Below are 24,003 nucleotides of genomic sequence, written 5' to 3'. Positions count from 1 at the left end.
TTAGAAGAATATATTTAATATAAAGTACACATTTTATAGATTATTCTTATGTACTTCTATGGGAAATCATTAACTTTCTTTATTATGAAATTATATGGAAAAAAGCTGCAGAGAAAAAAAATATTCTTAGAAAAACTAAAACGCAGTCCACTTTATTTTGATCAGTGTTTGCAGAGATGTAAAACTTTGATTATCCCAAAGTGACAATAGTGAAGAATAAACAAAAGCTAAAACACAAGTATAATCCTACAAAATGGTATCATTAAATTTATTATTATAAAGGGATATGTTTTATCCATAATAATCAGATCAAGATACCTAAATATAAAAGTCCAGAGAATAGTTTTGATTTAAAAACCAAACACCCCAATTCCACATTCCATGAAAATATGCAAATTCCCCATTTACGTATATTTAAATATTGCTTTACATATATATGTTGTGTGTATATGTTTGTGTATATATATCTGCAACTAATTTCTCAACATTCATTTATAAATGTTTGGAAGTCACAAAAGTGCTACAAATGTACTTTACCTTGGAATAAAAGATACTAAAAAGCTATTCCAAAATGTTATCGATTGGCCTTGTATACTATGTATATCTAAAAGCAGTATTTTTAAAAGTACCTAGGTACACATAGTATTCCTAATATTAAAATGAAAACATTAAGTATTATTATTATTAAATATTAAAATGGAAACAGGTGCTAACATTTTGTGTTTGTCATTGGGAACACTCAGTCATTCCCCAAAACCATTTAGTATGCAATCAAAATCCCCACTTTAAGACACTTAAGTATATTAATCTCTGCATAAAGAAACAGTTTTTTGCTTTTCTTATTAAGCTCTTAGTAATCCTGGATAGGACACAGGAATAAGAAGATGCTCTCAAATCAAATAAGAATTCAAAAACATCTGTCAAAGCTGTAGATTTACACTAGATAAATATATAAAAATAAATGTATTTTTTGAAAGATAAGAAACAAGAAAGAGAATTTTTCTTGCCAGGAATGTTGGTAGAACATTCCTTTACTTAAAAAATACAAATTTTTCAATAAAAATCAACTTAATATCAGGTATTAAATTCTGACATGTCTTTAAAAAAAGAAAACCAACTTACAGATAACTATTAAGGAGATTAGAATAAATTAGAAACTTATGGAGAAATTTGTCAAATACCGATTATGCAGATTTTTATTCACTATATTAGAAAATAAAAGGACAGACTAGATAATAAATTTCACTGAAAATGTTCTTAAAAGGAAATATAAACAAATGTAGTTGCTATGTCCTTGTCACACTAAAGCAGCACAATAATATTGGTGTTTAATATATATTTTACTACGCCAATATTTACGTGCTGCTAGAGTGGAACAAGTATGTCAGTCCATGCAAATATAAACTAAACATGTGACGATGAAAATAGTTTTGAATGAATTTCCTTAAATTTCTAGAGCAGCAAATAATGATTCGCATCTTGACTGTAGTGTGTAAACCATGATGTGCTGCTACAGTACTTTAAGGCCTCAAATACACAGGATTTATCCTATAATAGAACTCCCCCAGCTTTACTAGAAAACAAACACTGTTAAGTCTTTAATAAATTTACCTGTAAGATTAAAAACCTATTATGGTCCAAGTCAATTCCATGGCTTCGAAGAAGGTTTCCAACATCTTTAAATGTTTTTTTCTTCCCACTTATGTGATAGACAGAAGTATTATCTCTGTAGGCCGTTCTGGATACATAGAAGTTACTGTTAGGAATGACTTCATAATCATCCCCTTCCTGTTTTGAGGAAAAACAAGACAACAGCTATTAGTATTAAGTCAGCTTCAAATTTTACTCCTTTCATACTAAAATTAATTCTATGAATTACTTGCATACAAACTAGCAATAGTTTTCAAAAATAACTTCACTTGGGAGAGAATAGAGACTTTTCTAAGTTGTTTGATTCCTCTCTCAAAGATTCAAGCAAAAAAACCCAAAAAACAAAAAAACTCCAGCTCAAAAACAAGTGAAAAAACATATTTGGAAAGAGTGGCGTCCTACCATATTCAAACCAAATCATGCTATTGACTGACTGTAATTCTAGTCCATTTTTTTTTTTAAACAAACAACAACAACCAAAAAAGCTATAAGAAATAATTCAAGGAAAAAGACAGGTAGTAACAGGATGATACTTTATTGGGGGTGGATTAAAGAACCTGACATTAACTGAAAGTAAAAAGAACTGTAAAAAATTTACAATTAAATCTCCTGGATTTAAAAAAATTTAAGTTTCAATTGTCCTTTAGTATATTAAAACTCATTTATTCTTAAAAGTTGTCATATTGAAGCTACGATTTTTCAACTTTAGGTAAATCAAATGTAATTAATAAGCAATGAATAAAATATGATGGGCAATCTATTTTTAATTAAAATTGCACAATAAACCGTATTAAGAAGCAAAATTAAAATAGATGCTTGTTTGTAATTAAATCACTTTATATTAAAAAAACAAAAACCAACAACAGCTAAGTCAGCTTCCTGTTTCATTATGTAATTAGAATCCTTTATTTTTAGGTTCCATTTAGTAATTTTTGAACCATGAATTTCCTGAAGTTAATCATTAAATAGACGAGAGGGAAAAAAAACCCCTACAATACCAAAACAACTATGTGAATAACCTAAATAGACACTTTACCTATGATCATCTCTATTTCTAAAGAGCAAACATGTTAGCTTGACCTTCTTCAATTTCAAAAGGACTTAATCACTATAGTTCAAATTGAGAAAAAGTTCTCTTAGGACCACAAATTTAATGTGCATTGAAATAATGGAGATAGGATCAATCAACTGTTATTTCCAAGTTTAGATAATTTATTTTAAAGCAATAAAATACAACTTTTAAAACCAGAAAATTTGTAATAACAATGCCTATTTCGCACCCAGGATCCTAAAATTGCTCAAAGTTTTATTCCAAAAAGGTAAAGATTATGATGAGCTATTCATAATTCATTTCTGTGGCTAAAAATTCTAGTTTATATTTAATGAGACCACCACTTTCCAAAAAGAAAAAATGGTTATGCAGAAAATGACATCAATCTCTACGCTTTAATTACATAAACATTTAAAAAAAAAGCTGATTTAAGCCAACAATGTAGAGTGAATAAGTCCTTTGTTTTCCTTGCTTGTACTTAAAATAGAAAAAAACCCCTTACCTTATCAATTATCTTCTGAAAATGAACTTCTACAGTACAACTCTGAATATCCTTGTGTTCATCAGAATTATGTATTAGTACCGACAGTTTTTTAGACCTTATTTTTTGTGCTCGATAGCCAAACACAAAAAGCATAGAATCAATAACATTGGATTTGCCACTGCCATTCGGCCCAATAATACAGGAAAAACGCTGCATTAAAAACAAACAAAAAACCAGATTTTTTTTTCAAAGTTTAAAAGATTACACCAGTACTACTGACTAAATTTAAACTGCCTGCTTTTTAAATTCACACTAAAAGCTACAAGGACTTTTCTTTATTAGAAGATATACAACTCGAGTTCTGTATCATAAGTTCAACATCTTAATAAAAATGTTATAATTCTATTTCACTTTTCACAAAACTCATTCCAATAAAAGGAAAATATTTCCCTTTAAAAAACATGGATTTCCTTTGAGGAGATCTTTATAGTAAAGAGGTACAAAAGATAATAAAGAAAAGCCAATTTCATTTGTTAAAATCAAAGGAAACAACACACCGTGTATGAGAGAGAGAATAGTTAGAAAACTGAAACATCCTATATTCCTTTACAATAGTTTCTTGAAGTAGGCAAATACCTTATGGAAAGGTCCCAGAATTTTTTCCCCAGCATAAGACTTGAAGTTCTGGTTTACAATATGAGTTATCATAAGCCTAGGAGCTCCAGCTTCATTGGTCATTGCTGGAGGTGGGGGTGGAGGAATACTGTTCAAAATCTCTTCCAAACTTCTGTTATCAAGTTCCTCACCTGGAGTCTCTGAGTCAATCAAAGGCAAGAAAGGAGGAAAAAACGCCTACATTAATACTATTAGTTCGGAGGACTACTGCCGGCTAATATTTAAAATCCTTTAGCTTGGTTTAATTAAAAAACAACAAACTCTTGGAAGAAATGCTACCAGTCCTAAAATTCTATAGAACTACAGTATACTTCTTAGAAGTCAAAACACATCATAAAACAAATCTGGGAAAACCACACAAACTGACTCCCGGTTTCTCTGAACAGAAGCTGAAACTCTAAGGCTCTAGACTTAACTCCCCGTTTCTTTGAATACCTGAAAAATTCACTAGCTTCAGCGCCAGTGTCAAATGGGTTTCATAAATCACCTAAATCCTGGACTCAAAAAGTTACAATAGGTTCAAGTAAGTCATCATCTTCCCTTTAAAGACAATCTAAGACCACGGAGGTGAGGTTAGGGTCATGCAACTTTTAATCATGTTCAGTCATATTGATTCTGCCTGGGGGGGGGGAAAATAAACCTCACTAACTCTTGGCTGACCATGCCGATTTCAGCGGAAATATAAATTCCAAAATGCCACAAACAGAAATTCACAACTGAATCCGTTTGCTCACCCCCACCCCCTCCAGCACCGTTACGCGGAAATTGCACGGGAGCCCTGAATCGCGGAAAGGCTTTCTAGAGCTACTCTAAGGGAATGAACGGGTCTTCAGACCTCAACCCCAGCCTTTTGCCCGAGTGCCACAACCACAGCTTGTTTCGGGTTGGGCACCGACATGCTCTGGCGCCCAGGAGCGCGCTCCTACCGAGTCGCGGCGGGTCACTAGCTCACCTGCGGGTTCAGCTTGGTTCTCGGTCCGGCCGGTCGGAGGCTCAGGTTCCGCGTCGCTGCCGGTGCCGTCCGGGGACGGCGGCGGCCCTTCCTCTTTACGGCGGGCGGTGGAAGGCTGGTTGCCTTTACGGGGCATGATCGCTGGGGTCGGGGAAGAGCCGGAGCAAGTCAGCTCTCAAAACCCATCCAGATTACTACCCACCCCACCCGTTTCCGAGAGAGTCGCACTTTAAAATCCGGCTCAGAGGCGACGAATCCTCAAGAAGAGGGCGACAAGAAAGCCCCGAATGCCAAGAAGGCGGGATGGGTTTCTTAACAAGACCCATGTAGGTGGGAAACCCTAGGCGTGCCTGGAAATCAACGATCTAGCAAACTGCTAAGGTTCTTTTTGCTTTTTAAGGCCTTCCACCCGTCCACTCACAATGTAAGAATATACTCAAGACTATTTCTAAACGAAGCGTCTCCCATAGCGGACATTTGTTGACATTCCCACGCTATTCGGACTAGGGATGCAAGCGCACCGACTTTTTAGAGGAGTTGCTGTGAGCTTCAGGTTTGAATGGCCATCAACCCTTTCCAAAGTAAAGACCCCGCCCGCTTTCCTCTCCCCGCCATTTAGCTCTAGGCGTCTAGAGCGCCCGGGCGATTCGAGGTCTCTTCCCCAGTACCACCGGGAAGTATGGCCGAAGCTGGCAACGACCCTTCCAAATTGGACGCCGGCAGGGCTTGGTCGGGGACAATAATTTTGCGGTAACTGGGGTTTGTCTCTCTGGGGTCCGGGGTGGAGTCCCGTTAGGCTGTAGTAAGTCCAGTAAAGGGTCAGACCCGGTGACTAGTCCCTTGGGAGACGCGAGGTGGGGGTCAGAGGAGACGCCAGTTCTGAGACTAGGATTTCTGAGAAGAGATTCGAGAGACTTGGAGCCACCCTAAAAGACGCTGTACGTAGCTAAGAGAAGTGGCGCCAGGGAGAAGCGCGCGAGAGCCCCAGCCGCAGGGAGCGGCCGGAGGGGGGGAGGGGTGACAGTGAGAGAATCTCCCAGTAGCAGCCTCCTCACCCCGTACTTCGCTGCTCTAGTTCAAGGCCTCTAACTTCCAGGCGCTGGTGGACAGGGCAGAAAGTAGGAGTGTGACAACCGTATCAGGAAAAGAAGTACGTTACCTGCGGGACAGTCCACTCAACCAGGGCTGGAAACGGCTATAAAGGCCCACTCCCCCTTGCTCCTACCGGTGCTTCGGCTCCAGGTCCTTCACTCGAAAATGGCGCCTAAAATACAAACTCGAACGGAAATTCGTTACAAATGCGCGCAATGATTTCTGGGATCCACTAATTTAAAAAAAAAGTGCGGCGATTATCACCGCCATCTTTTGCCCCTTCACGCGCATGCGCGAACTCGTAAAGCGCCCCAACTCCCGGGGGAGGTTTCTCGGTGGAAAGGAAAAACGAGGAAATGTGTTCCCTGTGGTTTATACCAGGAACACTGTTATTGAAATTAGCATTTGAAAACACAACCTGGTGAATTTTAAAAAAGAGAAAAAAACATAGAGAAGGCCCCTCCCGCAGTTAGAGGCCGTACTCGGTAGTCCAATAAGGCCCCTTAGCGAGAGGGCGGGCTCACTTAGGGGTGGGGTCTCGGACCCGGTCGGATGACGCGCCTCTGGGAAGTATCGCGTGAAGAGGGAGAAAATCTAGAGCTTAGAAGTCGCTATGGTGACGGAAAGGTTGGGAATCTTCTCTATTACTGGCCCCACAGCTGTAGGAGCAGTAACCGCTGCTTTCTTGGATTTTGAGGTAAATGTCCTCACCTTCTGACGTTTTTAAGAAAGGGTTTGGAAATCGTAGCCGTCCCTGGAACCTGCCGTCCCTCGCCTTGCGGGTGTGTGGTTCGTTGTGCATCTGTTATTTTGTCTCCCTGGGGGGCAGGGGCTGTGGGGCTCTTGGCTGGGCTTTTTTTGGATATCAAAAAGGAATCCTTGAGTTTAAAGAGAGTAGAGGGAAGGCAACTATAAGAGATGACCTGGACTAGTGAATGAATGGTCGGGTAGTCCACATGTGAATAGCAAAATAATGGTTTTCGAGTTATTTAGTAAAGGTGGGTTTTGGACTTTTAAAAATCATTTGTTTGAAGGGCTCATAATGGAAGAAACGGTTTGCGGTGGTCATCTTCATCATATCTTCATGAAGGAATTACCAATCATCAAATATTTCTTAAGTAACTTTTGTATACATTGAATTGTGCAAGGCATAATCAGGATCATTAAACAAGTATGACAATTCCTGTTCCCAGAGAACTTGGTTTTGTTGGTGGCTTCCCCGCGTTCCGCATCCCCGGCTCGGACCCCCCCCCCCGCCCCCCAAGCTACTAGGGATGGAGCCCAGGGACGCTTAACTACCGAGCTACAATCCCAGCCCCACGATTTTTTTTTTTTTTTTTTGAGATAGTGCTCATCAAGTTGCTTAGGTCCCCTTTAAGTTGAGAAGGCTGGTCTTCAACTTGCGATCCTCCTGCCTCACTCAGCCTCCCGAGTTGCTGGAATTAACAGGCCTGTGGCACTGCAGTCTGGCTGTTAGTGGCTCTTTAACTCTGTGGATATGCTAGTGATTGGTTTTTAGAGTTCATAATTTCCCCTCAAATTGTGTACAAAACTCTCTGTGCGCATTTTTCTGGAGAGTTAATTTTTCCTACAATTTTCATCAGATTCTTAAACTTGATCCTAAATCTCCTACAGTGTTAAAGAACCACTAGTTGATTTGATTCCCGTTAGTAAGCTTTTTATTCAGCAACTCTTAGGTTGAGTTGCTAGCATCCTTAAAAACAAAACAAAACAAAACTGTTGCATGCTTAGGACCTAGCATGTTAAAGCAGCAAAAATCTTTATGAATGAATTTACTTTGTTGATCTTAATATATTATGGTTCTTGCACTGAGAAGCATAAAGTTAGATTCAGTTAATTATCAGAAAAGAGCTGAGAGGACACTACCCCCAAGTGTAAGAATTTTGGTGGATTTGGGAGACTGGGGTCTCCGAATAAACATTGACAGTAATAATAATTATTATTATTAATGACAGTAATAATAATAATTATTATTATTACTATTACTACTACTACTACTACTACTACTACTACTACTACCACTACTACCGGGGATTGAAATCAGGGGCTCTCGACCACTAAGCCACATCCCTAGCCCTATTTTGTATTTATTTAGAGAAAGAATCTCCTGAGTTGCTTAGCGCTTTGCTTTTGCTGAGTTTGGCTTTGTACTCAAACCTCCTGCCTCAGCCTCCTGAGCCACTGGGATTACAGGCATGCACCACCGGTGCCCAGTATTGACTCAGTACTATATCTTTAAGTGCACATTTTTGTTATCATTATAATAATAAATATTTTGTCTACCTTCTAAAAAGGTTGCAGAAATTGTGAAATTAGATTTATGAGTAAATGTTTAAATAGATTGTAACTAAGTATTTCAATAGGTTAGATACTAATAAATCAAAATATGAATTTATGTATATAGTATATAAATAGAGAATACTGTTCCAAATTAATAAGTTGGATAGAGACAGTGAAGATAGAAATGTATATTCTTCTTGATAATATAAGCCCTTTGGCCTGGGGGTGTAGCTTGGTAGAGTGCTTGCCTAGCAAGCTTGAGGCTCTCTGGGTCCAATCCCCAGTTTAAAGGAAAAAGCCTCCTAGTATGTTAATCTTACTGAAACTCTCACCTAATTTATCACAAAAAGCCCCAATTGAAGCAAAATTTAAAAACCCTGGGGACTAGGAAGTAGAATAGTTTTTTTTTCTGGAAATAGTGTTAAAATTTTTTTTTTTTGTTATTTTTGGAAATAGCAGTTTGAAGGATGGGTTTTTGTTTTGTATTGAATCCAGAGGTATTTTAGCACTGAGCTGCATCCCCAGCCTTTTATTTTTTATCTTGAGTCAGAGTCTCACTGGGCCTCCCTAAATTGCTGAGGCTGACTTGGAATTTGGGATCCTCCTGCCTCAGCCTCCTAAGCTGCTGGTATTACAGGTCTGTCAGGGCCTGGCAAAGGATGGGTATGTTTTTATTTCCAGAGGGTGGGATTTGGAATTATAGAAAGATATGTTCAGTTGGCAGCAGAAGTAGAAAATATACCTCAGGAGGGCTGGGGTTGTGGCTCAGTGGTAGAGTGCTTGCCTAGGACAGGTGAGGCCTGGGGTTCGATCCTCATAAAAACAAATAATCAACAACAAATAAAGTTTAAATTCTTAAAAAAAAAAAAAAGAAAATACACCTCAGGAGAGAAAATGGGATAGTGTTTTAAGAATAATTGGAATACTAAGAATAAGTCACATTTTCAAGGTTATAAGTGGAAAGAGGCTAGCAAGGATGTTGAGGAAGTATCTATTTTTAGAATATGTGAAGAAGAAATGTTGGGTAATATCTAAGATAGGACCCTCCCTAGATTGTAATTGACAAAAAACCCAATCCAAATTGTTTTGAGAAAAAAAAAATTGTCTCTCATAATTAGAAAGTTAGGTGACTAGGACTGGAGATGTACCTTAGTGGTAGAGTGCTTGCCTAATGTGTTCTGGACTCAATCTCTAGGATGTGGGGAAAAAAGTAATGTGACTGTAACTATCGGATTCAGGATATATATGTATTTTTTTTTTTAATTTTTTTTTTTTACTTGCTTTACTTGCCATGGCACCATTTTCAGTTTCCACATGCTGCCTTTAGTACCTCCATGATCTCCCCTTGCTGTGGTAAGATATCTACAGTAGTAATTCCAGCCTCAAATTCTCTAAAATGAAAGGGGATGGGGCTAAAGTGAAATGTAAACAGGACTTCTCTTCCCATCATTTATTTGAATAAAAGTCTTGGGCTAACTGTTGGATAATCTCTGTTGCAGAAGGAATGGAAGGCTCTAATTGGCTTAACTCTTGGCCTCATGCTAGCATGACTCAAAGGATATAGAAAGAGGAAGTGCTGGATGAATCCCCATGGCTCAGGAGGCTGAGGCAGAAGGATCCCGAGTTCCAAGCAAGACTCAGCAATGGCGAGGCACTACCCAACTCAGTGAGACTCTGTCTCTAAATAAAATATAAAAATAGAGCTGGGGATGTGGCTCAGTGGTTGAGTGCCCCTGAGTTCAATGCCTGGTTTTTAAATTTTTTTTTATTTTCTATTTTTTAATTTTTTATTTTTTTAAAGAGAGAGAGAGAGAGAGAGAGAGAGAGAGAGAGAATTTTTAATATTTATTTTTTAGTTCTCGGCGGACACAACATCCCCGTTGGTATGTGGTGCTGAGGATCGAACCCGGGCCGCACGCATGCCAGGCGAGCGCGCCACCACTTGAGCCACATCCCCAGCCCCAATGCCTGGTTTTTTAAAAAAAAAAATAATAATGAGGAAGTGGTTGTTCCATAGATAAATTATTATTTTTTAATTGAAAATAGCAAATACATGCTGGATAACAAAAATAATTTTGCAAATACATAATAATTAGTAACCACTTATTATGTGTCAGGCACTCTGCTAGATAGTTTGCATACTTTATCTCTTTTTAACCATCATAACTACTTGTAGGTATTAGACTCATTTTACATAAGGAAGAAAAGAAAATGTAATATCTAGAAGATAAATTAAGTGAGAGTTACAAAAAGAATGGTGATCTTATGGAAAAAAATGGGGTTGGGGTTGTGGCTCAATGGTAGAGTGCTTGCCTGGCAGGTGTGAGGCACTGGTTTGAGCTCAGCACCACATGAAAATAAATAAAACAAGTTGTTGTGTCTATCTACAACTAAAAATATTTTTAAAAAGTTTATTATTAGTTTTTTTTAAATGCAGAAACGCATAAAACACAATTGGGTTATTCCCAGTGGGCTTCTCCTCGGGCCTGATCTCTGCAGGTTCAAACTCACATGGAGAGCAAGGTGTTCTACCTTCTGAGGATGATCTGCAATACTCAGTGTCAGACCTTTACAATGAGACTCCATCTATCATGCTATAGTCTTACCACTCACATAAACCTATATGAATTTATAAATGGATAGGTAAATAAAATACTATGAACATGGTTAAAAACTTCAAACACATGGAAACATAAAAGAGTATTAAAAAGCTTCCCTTCTTGGGAATAGGTGGATAGCTAAAGCTTCCCATCTCATTCCAGTGTTCTACCACAAAAGTCTGCTTTTTTAAAAATAGGGACTTGCTAAGGTGTTCAGGATGTCGTCAGTCTCTGGAGTACCTGAAATTACAGAATGCCCCACAGTGCCCAGTTTAGGTGTCCATTATTAAGTGTCTTACATATCTTTCTAGAACAGTGTTTTAGTATTCAACAGCTTAAGTATTTATCACTTCTTATTTACACAAAAGGGATTGAAATAATGTTATACCTTGCTTTTGTCATTTAACATAGACATTTTTCTATATCAACAAATACAACTCATTTAAAAAAAATTTTTTTTTAGTTGTAAATGGACAGGATGCCTTTATTTGTTTATCTTTATGTGGTGCTGAGAATTGAACCCAGTGTCTCACACATGCTAGGCAAGTGCTCTGCCACTGAGCTACAGCCTCAACCCTATAACTCATTTAAAAAAATGTGTTATTAGTTATTGATGGACCTTTATTTATTTATTTATTATATGTGGTGCTGAGAATTAAACCCAGTGCCTCATGCGTGCTAGGCAAGCATTCTTCCACTGATCCACAACCCCAGCCCCCTATAACTCATTTTTAAGATAATTGTGTTGCTTTCTAGTATATTAATTCTATTTGATTCTTTTATGCTAATTGTTTTAAAAGACAATTATTTTGTTTTTATGTGGTTTTTTGTTATTTTTTTATGTTATTTTTTGTTTTTAAAAGACAATTATTATGTTTTTATTTTGTGAATCACATGTTTTATTTGTTAGAATTTATTAGATATCTACAAAAGAATTCTAAAAATAACACTGTAGAATTAATCATAGCTAGAATTGCAAGGAAGCTTATATACTACAACTTACACATACACGTTAGCAAATACATACAGGAATTGGGGTGGGGTAAAGGTTGCAAGTGTTTTCTAGTTGAATTAGTCTGCTATTCATAAGTCTTTTTTCTTTGATTGTAAGGTCTCTGAGCATGTGCCTAGCTGTAGGGAGTCTTCTCCTCTCTCTTTGCCACATAAGAGATCTTGGTCTGCCTTTCTCATTTTTCTCTTGGAGAAGAGACACAACAGCCTGTCCAGAGCTATTAAGTTAGGGAACCTTTGATAGAAACTGCACTTTTTAAGCCAGCTGTCTCTAATAATATCAGTACTCTAGGGTTAGCTAATAGGCAAAAAAAAAAAACAATTAGAATTTGCTATAAATATGTTTATAATCAAGCTCTTACATTTCTTATCTGTCCTTCACATTTGTGTTGAGGTTTTTCAGCCATTTCTTATCTCTAGGTACATTCTTGTTGGCAAGTCATGCCTTCCCTGTTTCCTGCCTAAAAACTTTTCTCATTAATGCTTTTGTCTCTTAGTTTTATTTTTCAGATTGAATTATTTTCTTCTTTAACACCATCTTAATCATTTAAAATTGTGAAGTTCATTGGTATTAAGTACTTTGTTTTGCTACCATCACCTTCATCCTGCAGAACTGATGAAACTCTACCCCTTAAACAGTAACTCCCTATTGCCCCCAATCTACTGGCAGTGATCATTCTACTTTTATTTTTATGAATTTGACTACTCTAGGTATTTCATACATGAAGTGGAACCATATAGTATTTGTCCTTTTGGCTTATTTCAATTCACATAATGCTTTGGCCTAATTCTTAACATTAATTCTTAATTCTGTTTTATTGGTTCTAACTCTCTTCCACATTAAATACACATATATCCACGTAGGTATACAATCTATGATGAACATTTAAATTTCTAGTTTTTGATAGTACAGGCTGCGTATCCCTTATCCAAAATGCTTGGGACCAAAAGTACTTCAGATTTTGGATTTTTTTTTTCACAATTTGGAGTTTGTATATACACATATGAGTTATTTTGTATGCAGGACTCAAATCTAAGCATAAAATTAATTAGTTTCAGCACCCTATACACATAGCCTAAAGATAATTTTAGACAATACTTTTAGTTGCATCTGCATTCTGTGACTCATCACATAAATTTTTTACTTGTGGTGTTATGTTGATGCTCAAAAAATTTTGGATTTTGGAGCATTTTGGGATATGAGATTTTCAGATTAGGGATGTTTAATTTGTACTACTCAGAATTTTGTAATGAATAAATTTGTGTATATTCTGGGTGTTCATTTATATGTATACGGTAAATTCCTATGGCAAAGTGTTATTTACAGAGTAGATTTCTCCTTCAAGTCTTTATTTTCTTTTTTTTTTTTTTTTAATTTTTTAATATTTATTTTTAGTTTTTGTCGGACACAACATCTTTGTTGATATGTGGTGCTGAGGATCGAACCCGGGCCGCACGCATGCCAGGGGAGAGCGCTACCGCTTGAGCCACATCCCCAGCCCCAAGTCTTTATTTTCTAATTCAACATATATAGCATAGTTATATTGAAGAGCCCAAGTTATCTTCCTTTGTCCTAACTGTAAGTAAGAAAGGGTAAAGAGGAAATGGCTTTTTTTTTTTTTTTCAGTCCCAGGGATTAAACCCAGGGGCGTTTAAGCTCTGAGCCTTATCCCCAGCCCTTTTTATTTTTTATTTTGAGATGTGTCTTGCTAAATTGCCGAGGTTGGTCTTGAACTTTCAATCATCCTACTTCAGCCTCTGGAGTCACTGGAATTACAGGCATGCACCACTGTGCACAGCAGGAAATTTCTTTTTATAATGGGAAAAAGGACTCACAAGATAGGGAATTCCCCAAGTATACAAAAGGCAGCAGCTCAATTGGTAGAGTGCTTGCTTTGCATGCACAAGGCCCTGGGTTCAATCCCTAGCACCACACACACACACACACACACACATACACACATACAAAAAAAGGCAGCACTGATTTACCTGCTCTTTAATAATATATAAAAAATATTTGTTTCTCTGTATGCTAGTTTTGGGTTCTGGGTATTTTTCATGTTGTTTTAATTTTCATTAATTATAATTGAGGCTGGGTATTGTTTCATGTTTTTTATTGCCCCTTTACCATCTGTATTTATGTTTCTGTGAACTGTCACCTTGTAAGTTTTTAAAAATAGAAGTACCCCATTATCAGTGCCCTGATCAAATTACTTTGAAGGAGACCATGCTTTCTAGTTATTCTCTATTTCTATAGTATTGCCAATCTATACCCGTCTACTAGTTCTTTGTCCTTTGCCTCTAAACATACTGAGGTCTAACCTAATTTAAAAGTCTTTTATAGCTGCTATTCTGTTTCTTTAACTTCTAAACTTATCTACCTTTATAAACACACAAAAATATATGTATACAATGTGTATATGCTCACATACATATTCTGTCTACCTGCCTATCCTCCATTTGCCCTAAAATTGTATCTCTTTACCATCTAAATCCTTTTGGAACTCAGAGAATATCATTAGCCAAATCAGTGTCCTTAGTGTTTACTCTGAACAATTCCTTTAGCTTCATGGTTGTTTTCTAATGTGTTTGTCAGCTTTCCATGAAGGTGACAAAATACTTGAGAGAATTAACTTTTGGAGGCAAAGTTTGTTTTGGCTATGGTTTTAGTTTGTTGCTTTTAAGCCTAGTTCAAGGCAGAGCATTATGGAGGGGAGAACATGGTGTAGCAGGTTTGCTCACCTCTTGGCAGCCAGGAGGCAACGAGAAAGAGGAAAGGGTAGAGTCTCAAGGTCATGCTACTAAAGACTTAACTTCATTCCATAGAGCCCACCTCCTAAATATTCCACTAAAACCCAATAGTGCCACATGTTGGAAACTAAGCTTTCAACATGTGGGCCTTTGGAGGACATTCAGGATCCAAACTGTAACACCTAAGGAAACTGCTTTTTGTGTAGTCATCTCAAGTAGAGGTGTTTTGCCTCATAGACTCCCATGTATCAGAAGATCTTTTTCTCATTATTGTACCTAGACAGTTGATTTTCTTCCTCTTTTCTAAGATTTGATGGTTCGTTTGAAACAAGTCCTACCAGATTGAAACATTTACCTTGCTTTTTTTCAGTCATCTGCAAAATCTTTGCTATTTCTACTCTTTCAGTGAATATTTTAGCACCCAAGAAACTGTCTTTACCTTCACCATTATTCTTGTTACTTTCAATGCCTTAAATATCCACAAATCAACCCAACCTGTTCCTGCCTTTAGTAATAATCTACCTTGTCATTACCAATGTCTGTACTCTCTTCAAAATCTATTTTAAGCAACTTATTATCTGAATCTCTCTACTTTTTTTTTTTTTTTTTTGAAACAGGGTCTCTATTGCACAGGTTGGTTTCAAACTGCTGTGCTGAAGTGATTGTACTGCCTCAGCCTCCTGAGTAGCTGGAACTACAGGTCACGCTATTATGCTTGGCTTTTCCACTTATCTTTTTATTATTTATTTATTCTTTTAGTTTGTTGCTTTATGTATACACTTCCTCTAGAATCTCAATCCTGACTGACAGTTCTTCACATTTTTAGTAGGATTTCCATGCTATTGACTCTATCACCCTTTTATATTTTTCTGGAAGTTTCATCTTATCCCATGGTTTTTGATGTGATCTTTGTGCTTAGAGTCCTCAAACGGATAACTAATTTGCTATTTCCAACTCCAACCTTTCTCTTGATTCTAGACTTGTATATCCATTTTCTCTTTGACTTCTCCATTGGGATACCTAAAAGTAGAATGAACTTAACATATCCAAAACAAAATTTTAAAATCACCATTCCCAACCTGTTTCTATTATCTTTTTCAAGTAAATAGCAATTCCATTTACCTGTTAAAATGTTAGAGTCATTTTTTACTACTTTTTCCCTTTAATTTGTCAGCAGATCCTGTGGAATTTTGCTTTAAAATATATTCAGAATAGGACCGCTTCATTTTACTTGTAATACTGCTTTCCTTGTCCTGGTCCAAGTCACTTTCAGCTTTCTTCTGGATTATTGAAATCCAGTTATTCTCCCTCCTTATAGTCCTTTTTATCTTCTCTTCTAATAGTCTATTTTTTTGCGTACTATTCTGGCTTTTGTTTTTTTTGGTGTACTAGGGATTGCGCCCAGGGGCCATCTATTACTGACCTACATTTCTAGCCCCCCTCCCCTTTTTTTAAATTTTGAGAAAGAATCTCACCAGGTTGCCTAGATTGGCCTCAAATTTGCAATCCTCTCTTTTTAGCCTCTGAAATAGTTGGGTTTTACAGCATGCAACACTGTGCCTGACTTGTGTGTTATTCTGTAATGACCTTTATATAATCACATAACTCCTTTGTTCATAACCCCTCTACTGGATTCTTAAGTTCATTCAGAAGAAAAACTGAAGATTTTATTGTGACCTTCCAAGACCCTATATGATCTGTGTCCCTGTTTCCTTCTTAATTTCCTGCTAGTATCTTTATTTACTGTGTTTTAGCCATTCTGGCCTTTGTGTTCTGAGTTAGCTTTAATAGCATTGCTGGGGTGTTTTTAGAAGAATTTGAAGTGGTTAAATGTAGGAGCAGAAAGATCACTTCTGGGCCTAATGCAGTAATTAAGACAGGGAAAGATTGTGGTTTTGAACTATAGTTGAGGTGCTGAGAAGATTTGGAGTGTAGTTTGGTGGTTGGATGGACTATCAGATTTTGGTAGGCATATTTTTCATGTCAAGCTTCATAAATGTTGACCTACTTGGGGATGAAGACAACTTTTAAATGATTTTTAGTATCAAAGGCCTAGTTGCTGTTCCTGATGTAAAGTTATAAAGTTATATATGCCTTGGAATTTTTCTATTATCTGCTCCACCCCACCACTCCAGTACTATTTCTTATTTAGACCCTAGGTGACCAATATCTTTGGGCAGATATAAATACCTCAATACAGCATTTAGGCTGTTCCTTGAATTGGCTGTGCTATACTATTACTTTTCCCTTATTCTTCTATTCAATCCAGTATCAAAACGCACATGTTATTCACACAAATGATCTGAGCTAAATGGAATGGATGGGGAAGATATTTCTAAACAAGGGAGAATCTTCCCAGTCTTAGGAAGTAACCTTCCTTTTTCTCTAATTCCTTGGAACCATGTTTCTGAATGGTTGGTTAGTCCTTTCTTATAAAGACCATACTGCCTTTATTGTGTAAAAGGTATTATGATTTCTTCTGGAGAGAAATTATGATAGAATCAGAAGTTTGAGGTTTCCTGATGTAAAATCATCATGCCTTTGTCAAATCTTCTGATAGTAACATTATATTCATGTTTTACATATATTTCCTTGTCTAACATTTTGTTATTTCCAGAAGCAACGATTTTTTCCTCTCTTTATTTTTAAATAATTTTTGTAATCTGAATAAATTTGAATTATTATGAAGAAGCAGGTCTGTAGAAAATATTATCATTCTTTGGAACTCTGATGGAAGTGGAAAAGGAGTTTTGAGGAAGGTGGATATCTCCTAAGGACCAAAAAATGAATCTGGGAAGTATGCCTGGTATTTATTATATTGTAGCTTTAGTTGTGCCACCATACTTTCATACTTTTGAAGTTCAAGAAAATCATCCAGAGAAAATTGTGAGAGAGAGAAGTGAAAAAGAGTGCTTTGGCATACAGCTGTATTTACACCTTGCTGATATAAAAAAGCCTTCCTGGATTAAGGAGAATGAGAAATTATCTAAAGGAGGCCTATGGAATTCAATATTATTTATAGTAAGCACCTTCTTTGATGGAGTTATCAGTTAATTTTGAAATTGTTAAGGAGATTTTTTTTCCTCCCTTTAATTGAGCTTTAATTTGATTTTTTTTCTATTTAGGTTGGGATGTTACTAAGAAAGAATTCTGCAAATGTAAATTGTGCTCAGATAATTTAGCATTTTTTTTTCACTTGTGATCTTTTGATGATAATGTTTATTTGGGGAGTGTTAATTTTCTTTTTTCCAAGTTTTCCTTTGGCAATAAAGCTATATTTTTTTTTTTTTTTAAAGAGAGAGTGAGAGAGGGGAGAGAGAGAGAGAGAGAGAGAGAGAGAAAATTTTTTTTTTAATATTTATTTTTTAGTTCTCGGCGGACACAACATCTTTGTTGGTATGTGGTGCTGAGGATCGAACCCGGGCCACACGCATGCCAGGCGAGCGCGCTACCGCTTGAGCCACATCCCCAGCCCAACGCTATATTTTTTGACACAACTTTCTTTCTTTCTTTCTTTCTTTCTTTCTTTCGTTCTTTCTTTCTTTCTTTCTTTCTTTTTTTTCTTTTTTTTTTTTTTTAAATAGAATCTCTCTATGTTGCCCAGTCTAGCCTCAAACTCCTGGGCTGAAGAGATAATCCTGTGTCAGCCTCCTAAGTAGCTGGGACTATAGGTGTGTTCTACCACACTCAGTTCATATAACTTTTTTTTTTTTTTCTTCTTTTTTGGTGGTGGCACTGGGCATTGATCCAGGGCACTCTACCACTGAGTTACTCTTTAGCCCTTTTTATTTTTTGAGATACGGTTTTGCTAAGTTCCCCAGGCTGGCCTTAATCTTGTGATCCTCTTGCTTCAGTTTCCCAAGTCTCTGGGAATACAGGTGTGCACCACTGCATCCAGCCTTACATAACTTTTACAAGCAATTTATTACCTCTTTCTTAAGCAATTCATTTGTTTTTCCACATTGTCACTATGGTAGCCATAACTGTTGGGCAGTGTGTCTTCTCATAACAGATTGAGCTTCAGATTAAGGCACTAGGTTGATAATGTTGTATTATTTCCATGTGTAGGATTAAGGCCCTTAAAAATGTAGGTTAGCCTTCCATCAGACCTTAAAAATTTAATTCATATTCATTAGAGGGATCAAATGATTGATATGCTCCCAGTTTGAAGGATCTTTTGATTTGGCCTCAGGACAGCCTTTGGAATTTCTTTACCCAACAGATTTATTTAGTGTTATTCTGGTAGATGTCTCTCTGGCAAGTTACAGAGAACCCTGTGGTTCAGCCCTAGGGTTTATATCATCTCATGGCAGGATTGTCATACCCACTGGTTTTCTTCCTCGTTATCCATGTATTTGATGCCAGAAGAATTATAGGTACTGTGATGCTCCTTGTGATTCAAAGACAGTTGGTTTTTGTTGTTGTTGTTTTTGTGCACATAGGTTTGTTTTTAATGCTGACATTTTTTTTTCTCCTTTTATTTTTACAGTGAATACAGTCCAAGTGATATTTTAAAAATTTGCTGGAAGTGGAAACATGAGACTGAAGATATCTCTTTTAAAAGAACCAAAGCATATCCTTTTAATACTTATAAACTTTATTATAATCATCTTATAGAATTATTAGGTTTTCTTCTATTTTGCATTTAGGTAGGGAATGGACTTATTTTTTATTCCTTTAATGCTAGTTTAGATAAATTGCTTTCAAAATATTTGAGATTATGTATTATGAGTACTTCTCCAAAGCAAACTATTTGCTCTAAATCTTACTTTCAAATTCTTATTGACATTTTTCTTACTCAAGTATTGTACTGACAAACTTGAAAAGTAGTTTTTGTTTACTCTAGTAGGTTAATAAAGAGAAGCTTTTTAAAAATTTTTAATTTCTTTTGGTACTGGGGATTCAACTCAGGGGCATTTAACCACTGAGCCACCTCCCCAGCCCATTTGATTTTTTTTTCTTTTTTTTTTTTAAAGAGAGAGTGAGAGAGGAGAGAGACAGAGAGAGTGAGAGAGAATTTTTAATATTTATTATGTTTTAGTTCTCGGCGGACACAACATCCTTGTTGGTATGTGGTGCTGAGGATCGAACCCGGGCCGCACGCATGCCAAGCGAGCACGCTACCGCTTGAGCCACATCCCCAGCCCTGATTTTTTTTTTTTTTTGAGACAGGGTCTCGATAAGTTGCTTAGGGCCTTGTTGAGTTGCTGAGGCTGGCCTTGAACTTGTGATCTTCCTGCCTCAGCTGCCTGAGTTGCATGCCTTACAAATGTGATGTGTACCACCATGCCCAGTGAATCATTTTTTTTAACCAAATAATTTCTAATGTGTTCATTGGATTTTGCTCAGTTTTTTTGCATTCTTGATAAAGTAGAGGACAAGCTGGAGAAATCTGAGCAGTGAGACCTTTATTATTTCAAAAGGAAAGGTGGCAGTTATTAATATTTTCTCAAATGAATGACCTTGTATTTTGTCAGCAAGTCCCCAGTTAAAATGTAAAGAAGAAATAACATTGGATATAAATGACAAACTAAAATATACTCTTTTCTAGGTGTACATTTCTACTAGGGTAAGCAGCTTGTCTTGAAGAAGGATGTAAGAGCAGCTTTAGCATTTCAACATATGTAGAAATCTTATAATAATAAGAGACTGAAAAAATGGATTAAATAATTTTAGGGGGTCCCTTCAATCCAGGGATCTGGGAGTCAGGAAGATTGCAAGTTTGAGGCTAACCTCAGCAACTTAGCAAGACCCTCCATGTCAAATAAAAAATAAAAAGTGCTGGGAATGTACCTCAGTTTTAAAGTGCACCTGAGTTGAATCCCCAGTACTAAAAAATAAAAATTAAAAAAAGAATTTTAGGGGTCATATTTTTATTCATCTTGTAAATATAGTAAATTGCATTTGAATTAGTTCTTGTCAAATGGAATGCAGCTCAATGGTAGAGCGCTTGCCTACTATTTGCATGAGGCTCTAAATTTGATCCCTAACAGTGCAAAAAGAAAAAATATTTTCGTATTGTCAATTAAAAATAAATAACTAAAATGAAATGAAAAAAAAATATGTTTGGGATAGTTTTAGTTTTTGTTGTTAAGCTATGGGCTTTTCCCTAGGTGAATTGTTATACTCTGTGACTTAAGGGAATATTTTACTTATGTTTTAGTCTTATTTTAGTACTTGATTTTTTTGTTTTACTTAACCAAAGTAATATGTGCTTTCAAATAATTGGTACATATATGTCTATTCATATATGTCTACACATGTATATGTGTAGAGTATATGCACACTTTACACGTATATAGTAGTTTCCTTTCTTCCTATCTAGTCCTAAACAATTTAGTGTAGATCATTCCCTACCTTTTAATCTATTAAATTTCTTTTGTATATCTTTTGGCCTTGTTTAAAGAATTATTTTGTAATACAAGTTATAAATATTCATGTAGTCAAATCAGTTTATCCTCTCTTTGGGATCTGGCGGTCTTCCTTGCTTTTCATTCCTATGACTATTTTGATAAGATTTTAAATTTCCTTAACATGGAAGAATATCAAAGTCATAAAATAAAAAATAGGCCGGGTGTAGTGGCACATGCCTATAATCCCTAGTGTCTGGGGAGGCTGAGGCAGTAGAATCACAAGTTCAAAGCCAGCCTCAGCATCTTAGCAAGTTCCTGTCTCAAAATAAAAAATTAAAACGGCTGGGATATAGTTCAGTGGCTAAGTACCCCTGAGTTCAGTCCCTGGTACCAAAAACAAACAAACAAACAAAAACCAAAATATTTAGAAGCTTGAAAACTTAAACCATTTTATATTTTACTTCCTTCTCATAATCTGCATCTGTGAATTATTAAGACTTAAGATTTGTGTGCTTCTGTGTGTTTTATGCCTCCTTAATATGATATCACATCAAGAATTAGTAAGTTGTGTGGGCTGGACTACTGCTGAAGAATTATATTCATGTAGTGATGATCACCAGATAGTGAAATGGAACTTGTTAACCAGTGAAACAAGTCAAATTGTAAAGCTTCCTGATGATATTTACCCTATAGATCTTCACTGGTTTCCAAAAAGTTTAGGCATAAAGAAACAGACACAAGCAGAAAGCTTTGTTCTCACAAGTTCTGATGGTAAGTTTTAAATAAGTATTTTGTGTCATGTATAATATATATTTTCAATTGTTTTACATAACTGGCATTTGTGAATCTGCATGCCTTCATTCACACATTTATTTTCTGTATAATCATTTGGTTTGGGTCTCAGAATTATTATTATGGAAGACAGTGAATTAAAGTGCCACATATTGGATTGAATATGGGCCCTTGGCTTTATTTTCACTGTGCTCTGATGAGCTGAATTTAGCTGTTTTCATAATTTTGGTTTCTAATTTCTTCATATTTAAATTAATAACATAACCACACCAAAAAAGATACGGATGTACATACTCAGTTTATTAAATCTATACTTTAATTTCTAGCATATGTTCACTTCCATTTGCGAGTTGGATATTTATTTAACTTGACTATAGTTTTATTACTAGTGAATAGAAAGCATGATTTTTCTACTTTTATTATTTTTAATTTAGTTTTTTTTTTTTTTTCAGAAATGCTTAAACTATTTTTGTATTACATTTACCTACTAAGTCAGTTAGCGGGTACTCCAACAGAACTTATCTGGCTAACATGCATAAATGGAGTTTTCTAGTTTACCTAAATCTAGGGGTAGATATTCAAGCATAGCTGTAGCAGACTTCTGTTCTTACCATCTCTTGCATAGTTTCTACCCATGTGGTGAGCAGCCTAAGGTTCATCATCCTGAAAAACAAATGTCAGTAGAAAGAGTGCTTCTTCCATAATACCTTTTGTAGGCAAGTTTTTGAGAGGGTCCTACGTGAGCTTGGTTCATGTGAATCACTTTAATCAAGGGAATAGGACGCTAATTGAGCATGTCAAGCCTCAAGCAACTACATGGAAAAGAAAAGAGAAAGAAAGGAGAGGAGGGAAAGGGAAGGAATCTTATGGCTAACACTAGTGTCAGGTTGCACTTCATTAGCAGAAAGTCTTTTCTTTTTTAAACTTTTTTTGGAAACTTAATTAAATGAGATACATATGTGAAAGCACTTGGTAACCACAGCTAGAAAGCGAAGTGATGTTATGGCTAACACTAGTGTCAGATTGCATTTCATTAGCAGAAAGTCTTTTCTTTTTTAAATTTATTTTTCTGCAACTTGATTAAATGAGATGCATATGTGAAACCACTTGGTAACCACAGCTAGAATTTAATTTTGCCTCAGATGGATGATAAAGTGAAAGGTTCACTTAAAACAAAATTTTCTATTTTGATATTATTTTGCATTTACAGAAATGAAAATTATAAAAATATTTTCTGCATATTCTTTAATACAGATTCACTAGTTTATCATTTTGTCTCATATTCTTTACTTTTGTCTCTTTCTTCTTTCTGTACACATGTGTACTACACACGTTTTTTTCTCTGAAAGATTTGAGGGTAATTTGCAAACCTGCCTTGTAAGCCATAATGTATTAATGCATTTCCTAAGAATGAAGATTTTCTATTATGTCACCATAATACATTGATCAAAATCAGGAAATTTAACATTGATGCAATACCATTATCGCATCTATAGTTCATATTCAAATTTTAATGTTTGTCCTGACAATACCTTTTGTAGAATTTTGTTTTTTCTATTACAGAATAGCATACTGCTTTTGTTATGTCTCTTTAGGTTCTTTTAATCTGGAATAGCTTCTCAGTCTTTCTTGTGTGATCTTGATAATTTTGAAAAATACAAACCTGTTATTTTATAGAATGTTCTTCAACTTATGTTTATTTGATGCTTTCTTATGATTAGATTCAATTCAATTTCTACATTTTTACCAGAAATACTTAGGATAACAGATTAGGAAATTCATGATGTTGGTTTGACCTATTATTAATGATGTTAGCTTTACTTGATAGGTTGTGTTTACTAAGTTAATCTAAAGTTACTATTTTTCCCATCTAATAAATAATTTGTGAAAGAATATTTTGAGATTTTAAAGTGTTCTCCTTCCTTAGATTTCCTCCCACTCTTTTTGTAAAGGTCGGGCGAGCGTCGGAGGAAGAGACCACCAAGAGACTGTCTCATGCAACAGCAAAGGGTTTATTGGGGGTCCAGCATGCTGGGACTCAGAGCTCACTTGAATAGAGCAGAGAGCCCCGGGAACAGCTTAAACAGAGCTTATATACTTTCCTTGGAGAGGGCAGGGACTTCACATACAGCATAGCCAATCATTGCATGGTTTCTGGGAGGGGTTGTTTTCGTAGAGCAACCAGATGATCAGGGGAGATTTCAGCATACATTTAGTGGGCATTTCCGGGAGTTGTTTTCAACTTCTACATGAGTTTCAGGTTCCAGGAAAACAGAACTTAATTCTTACAT

The 24,003-nt window shown here is 36.1% G+C and overlaps 2 protein-coding genes across 2 annotated transcripts in view; one reads left to right on the top strand and one right to left on the bottom strand.

Annotated features, from left to right (window-relative positions):
* The window catches only part of Smc4 (structural maintenance of chromosomes 4), a 33,065-nt gene extending 26,996 nt beyond the window's left edge, over positions 1-6,069 (bottom strand). Inside the window, exons 1-5 of the mRNA XM_026412087.2 lie at positions 5,972-6,069; positions 4,813-4,953; positions 3,822-4,000; positions 3,204-3,395; positions 1,612-1,788 (exon numbers count right to left, since the gene is read on the bottom strand). Of these exons, the coding sequence (XP_026267872.1) occupies positions 1,612-1,788; positions 3,204-3,395; positions 3,822-4,000; positions 4,813-4,948 (684 nt within the window). The 5' untranslated portion in view covers positions 4,949-4,953; positions 5,972-6,069. The remainder of the gene's footprint in view (positions 1-1,611; positions 1,789-3,203; positions 3,396-3,821; positions 4,001-4,812; positions 4,954-5,971) is intronic.
* Positions 6,070-6,509: 440 nt separating this feature from the next.
* The window catches only part of Ift80 (intraflagellar transport 80), a 130,920-nt gene continuing 113,426 nt past the window's right edge, over positions 6,510-24,003 (top strand). The window contains exons 1-3 of the mRNA XM_077793983.1: positions 6,510-6,601; positions 19,057-19,142; positions 21,472-21,691. Coding sequence (XP_077650109.1) covers positions 19,104-19,142; positions 21,472-21,691 — 259 coding nt within the window. The 5' untranslated portion in view covers positions 6,510-6,601; positions 19,057-19,103. The remainder of the gene's footprint in view (positions 6,602-19,056; positions 19,143-21,471; positions 21,692-24,003) is intronic.

Source organism: Urocitellus parryii, chromosome 2, assembly GCF_045843805.1.
Source record: "Urocitellus parryii isolate mUroPar1 chromosome 2, mUroPar1.hap1, whole genome shotgun sequence".
Taxonomy (NCBI): Eukaryota; Metazoa; Chordata; class Mammalia; order Rodentia; family Sciuridae; genus Urocitellus; species Urocitellus parryii.
This window is presented reverse-complemented; position numbering and strand designations above follow the sequence as displayed.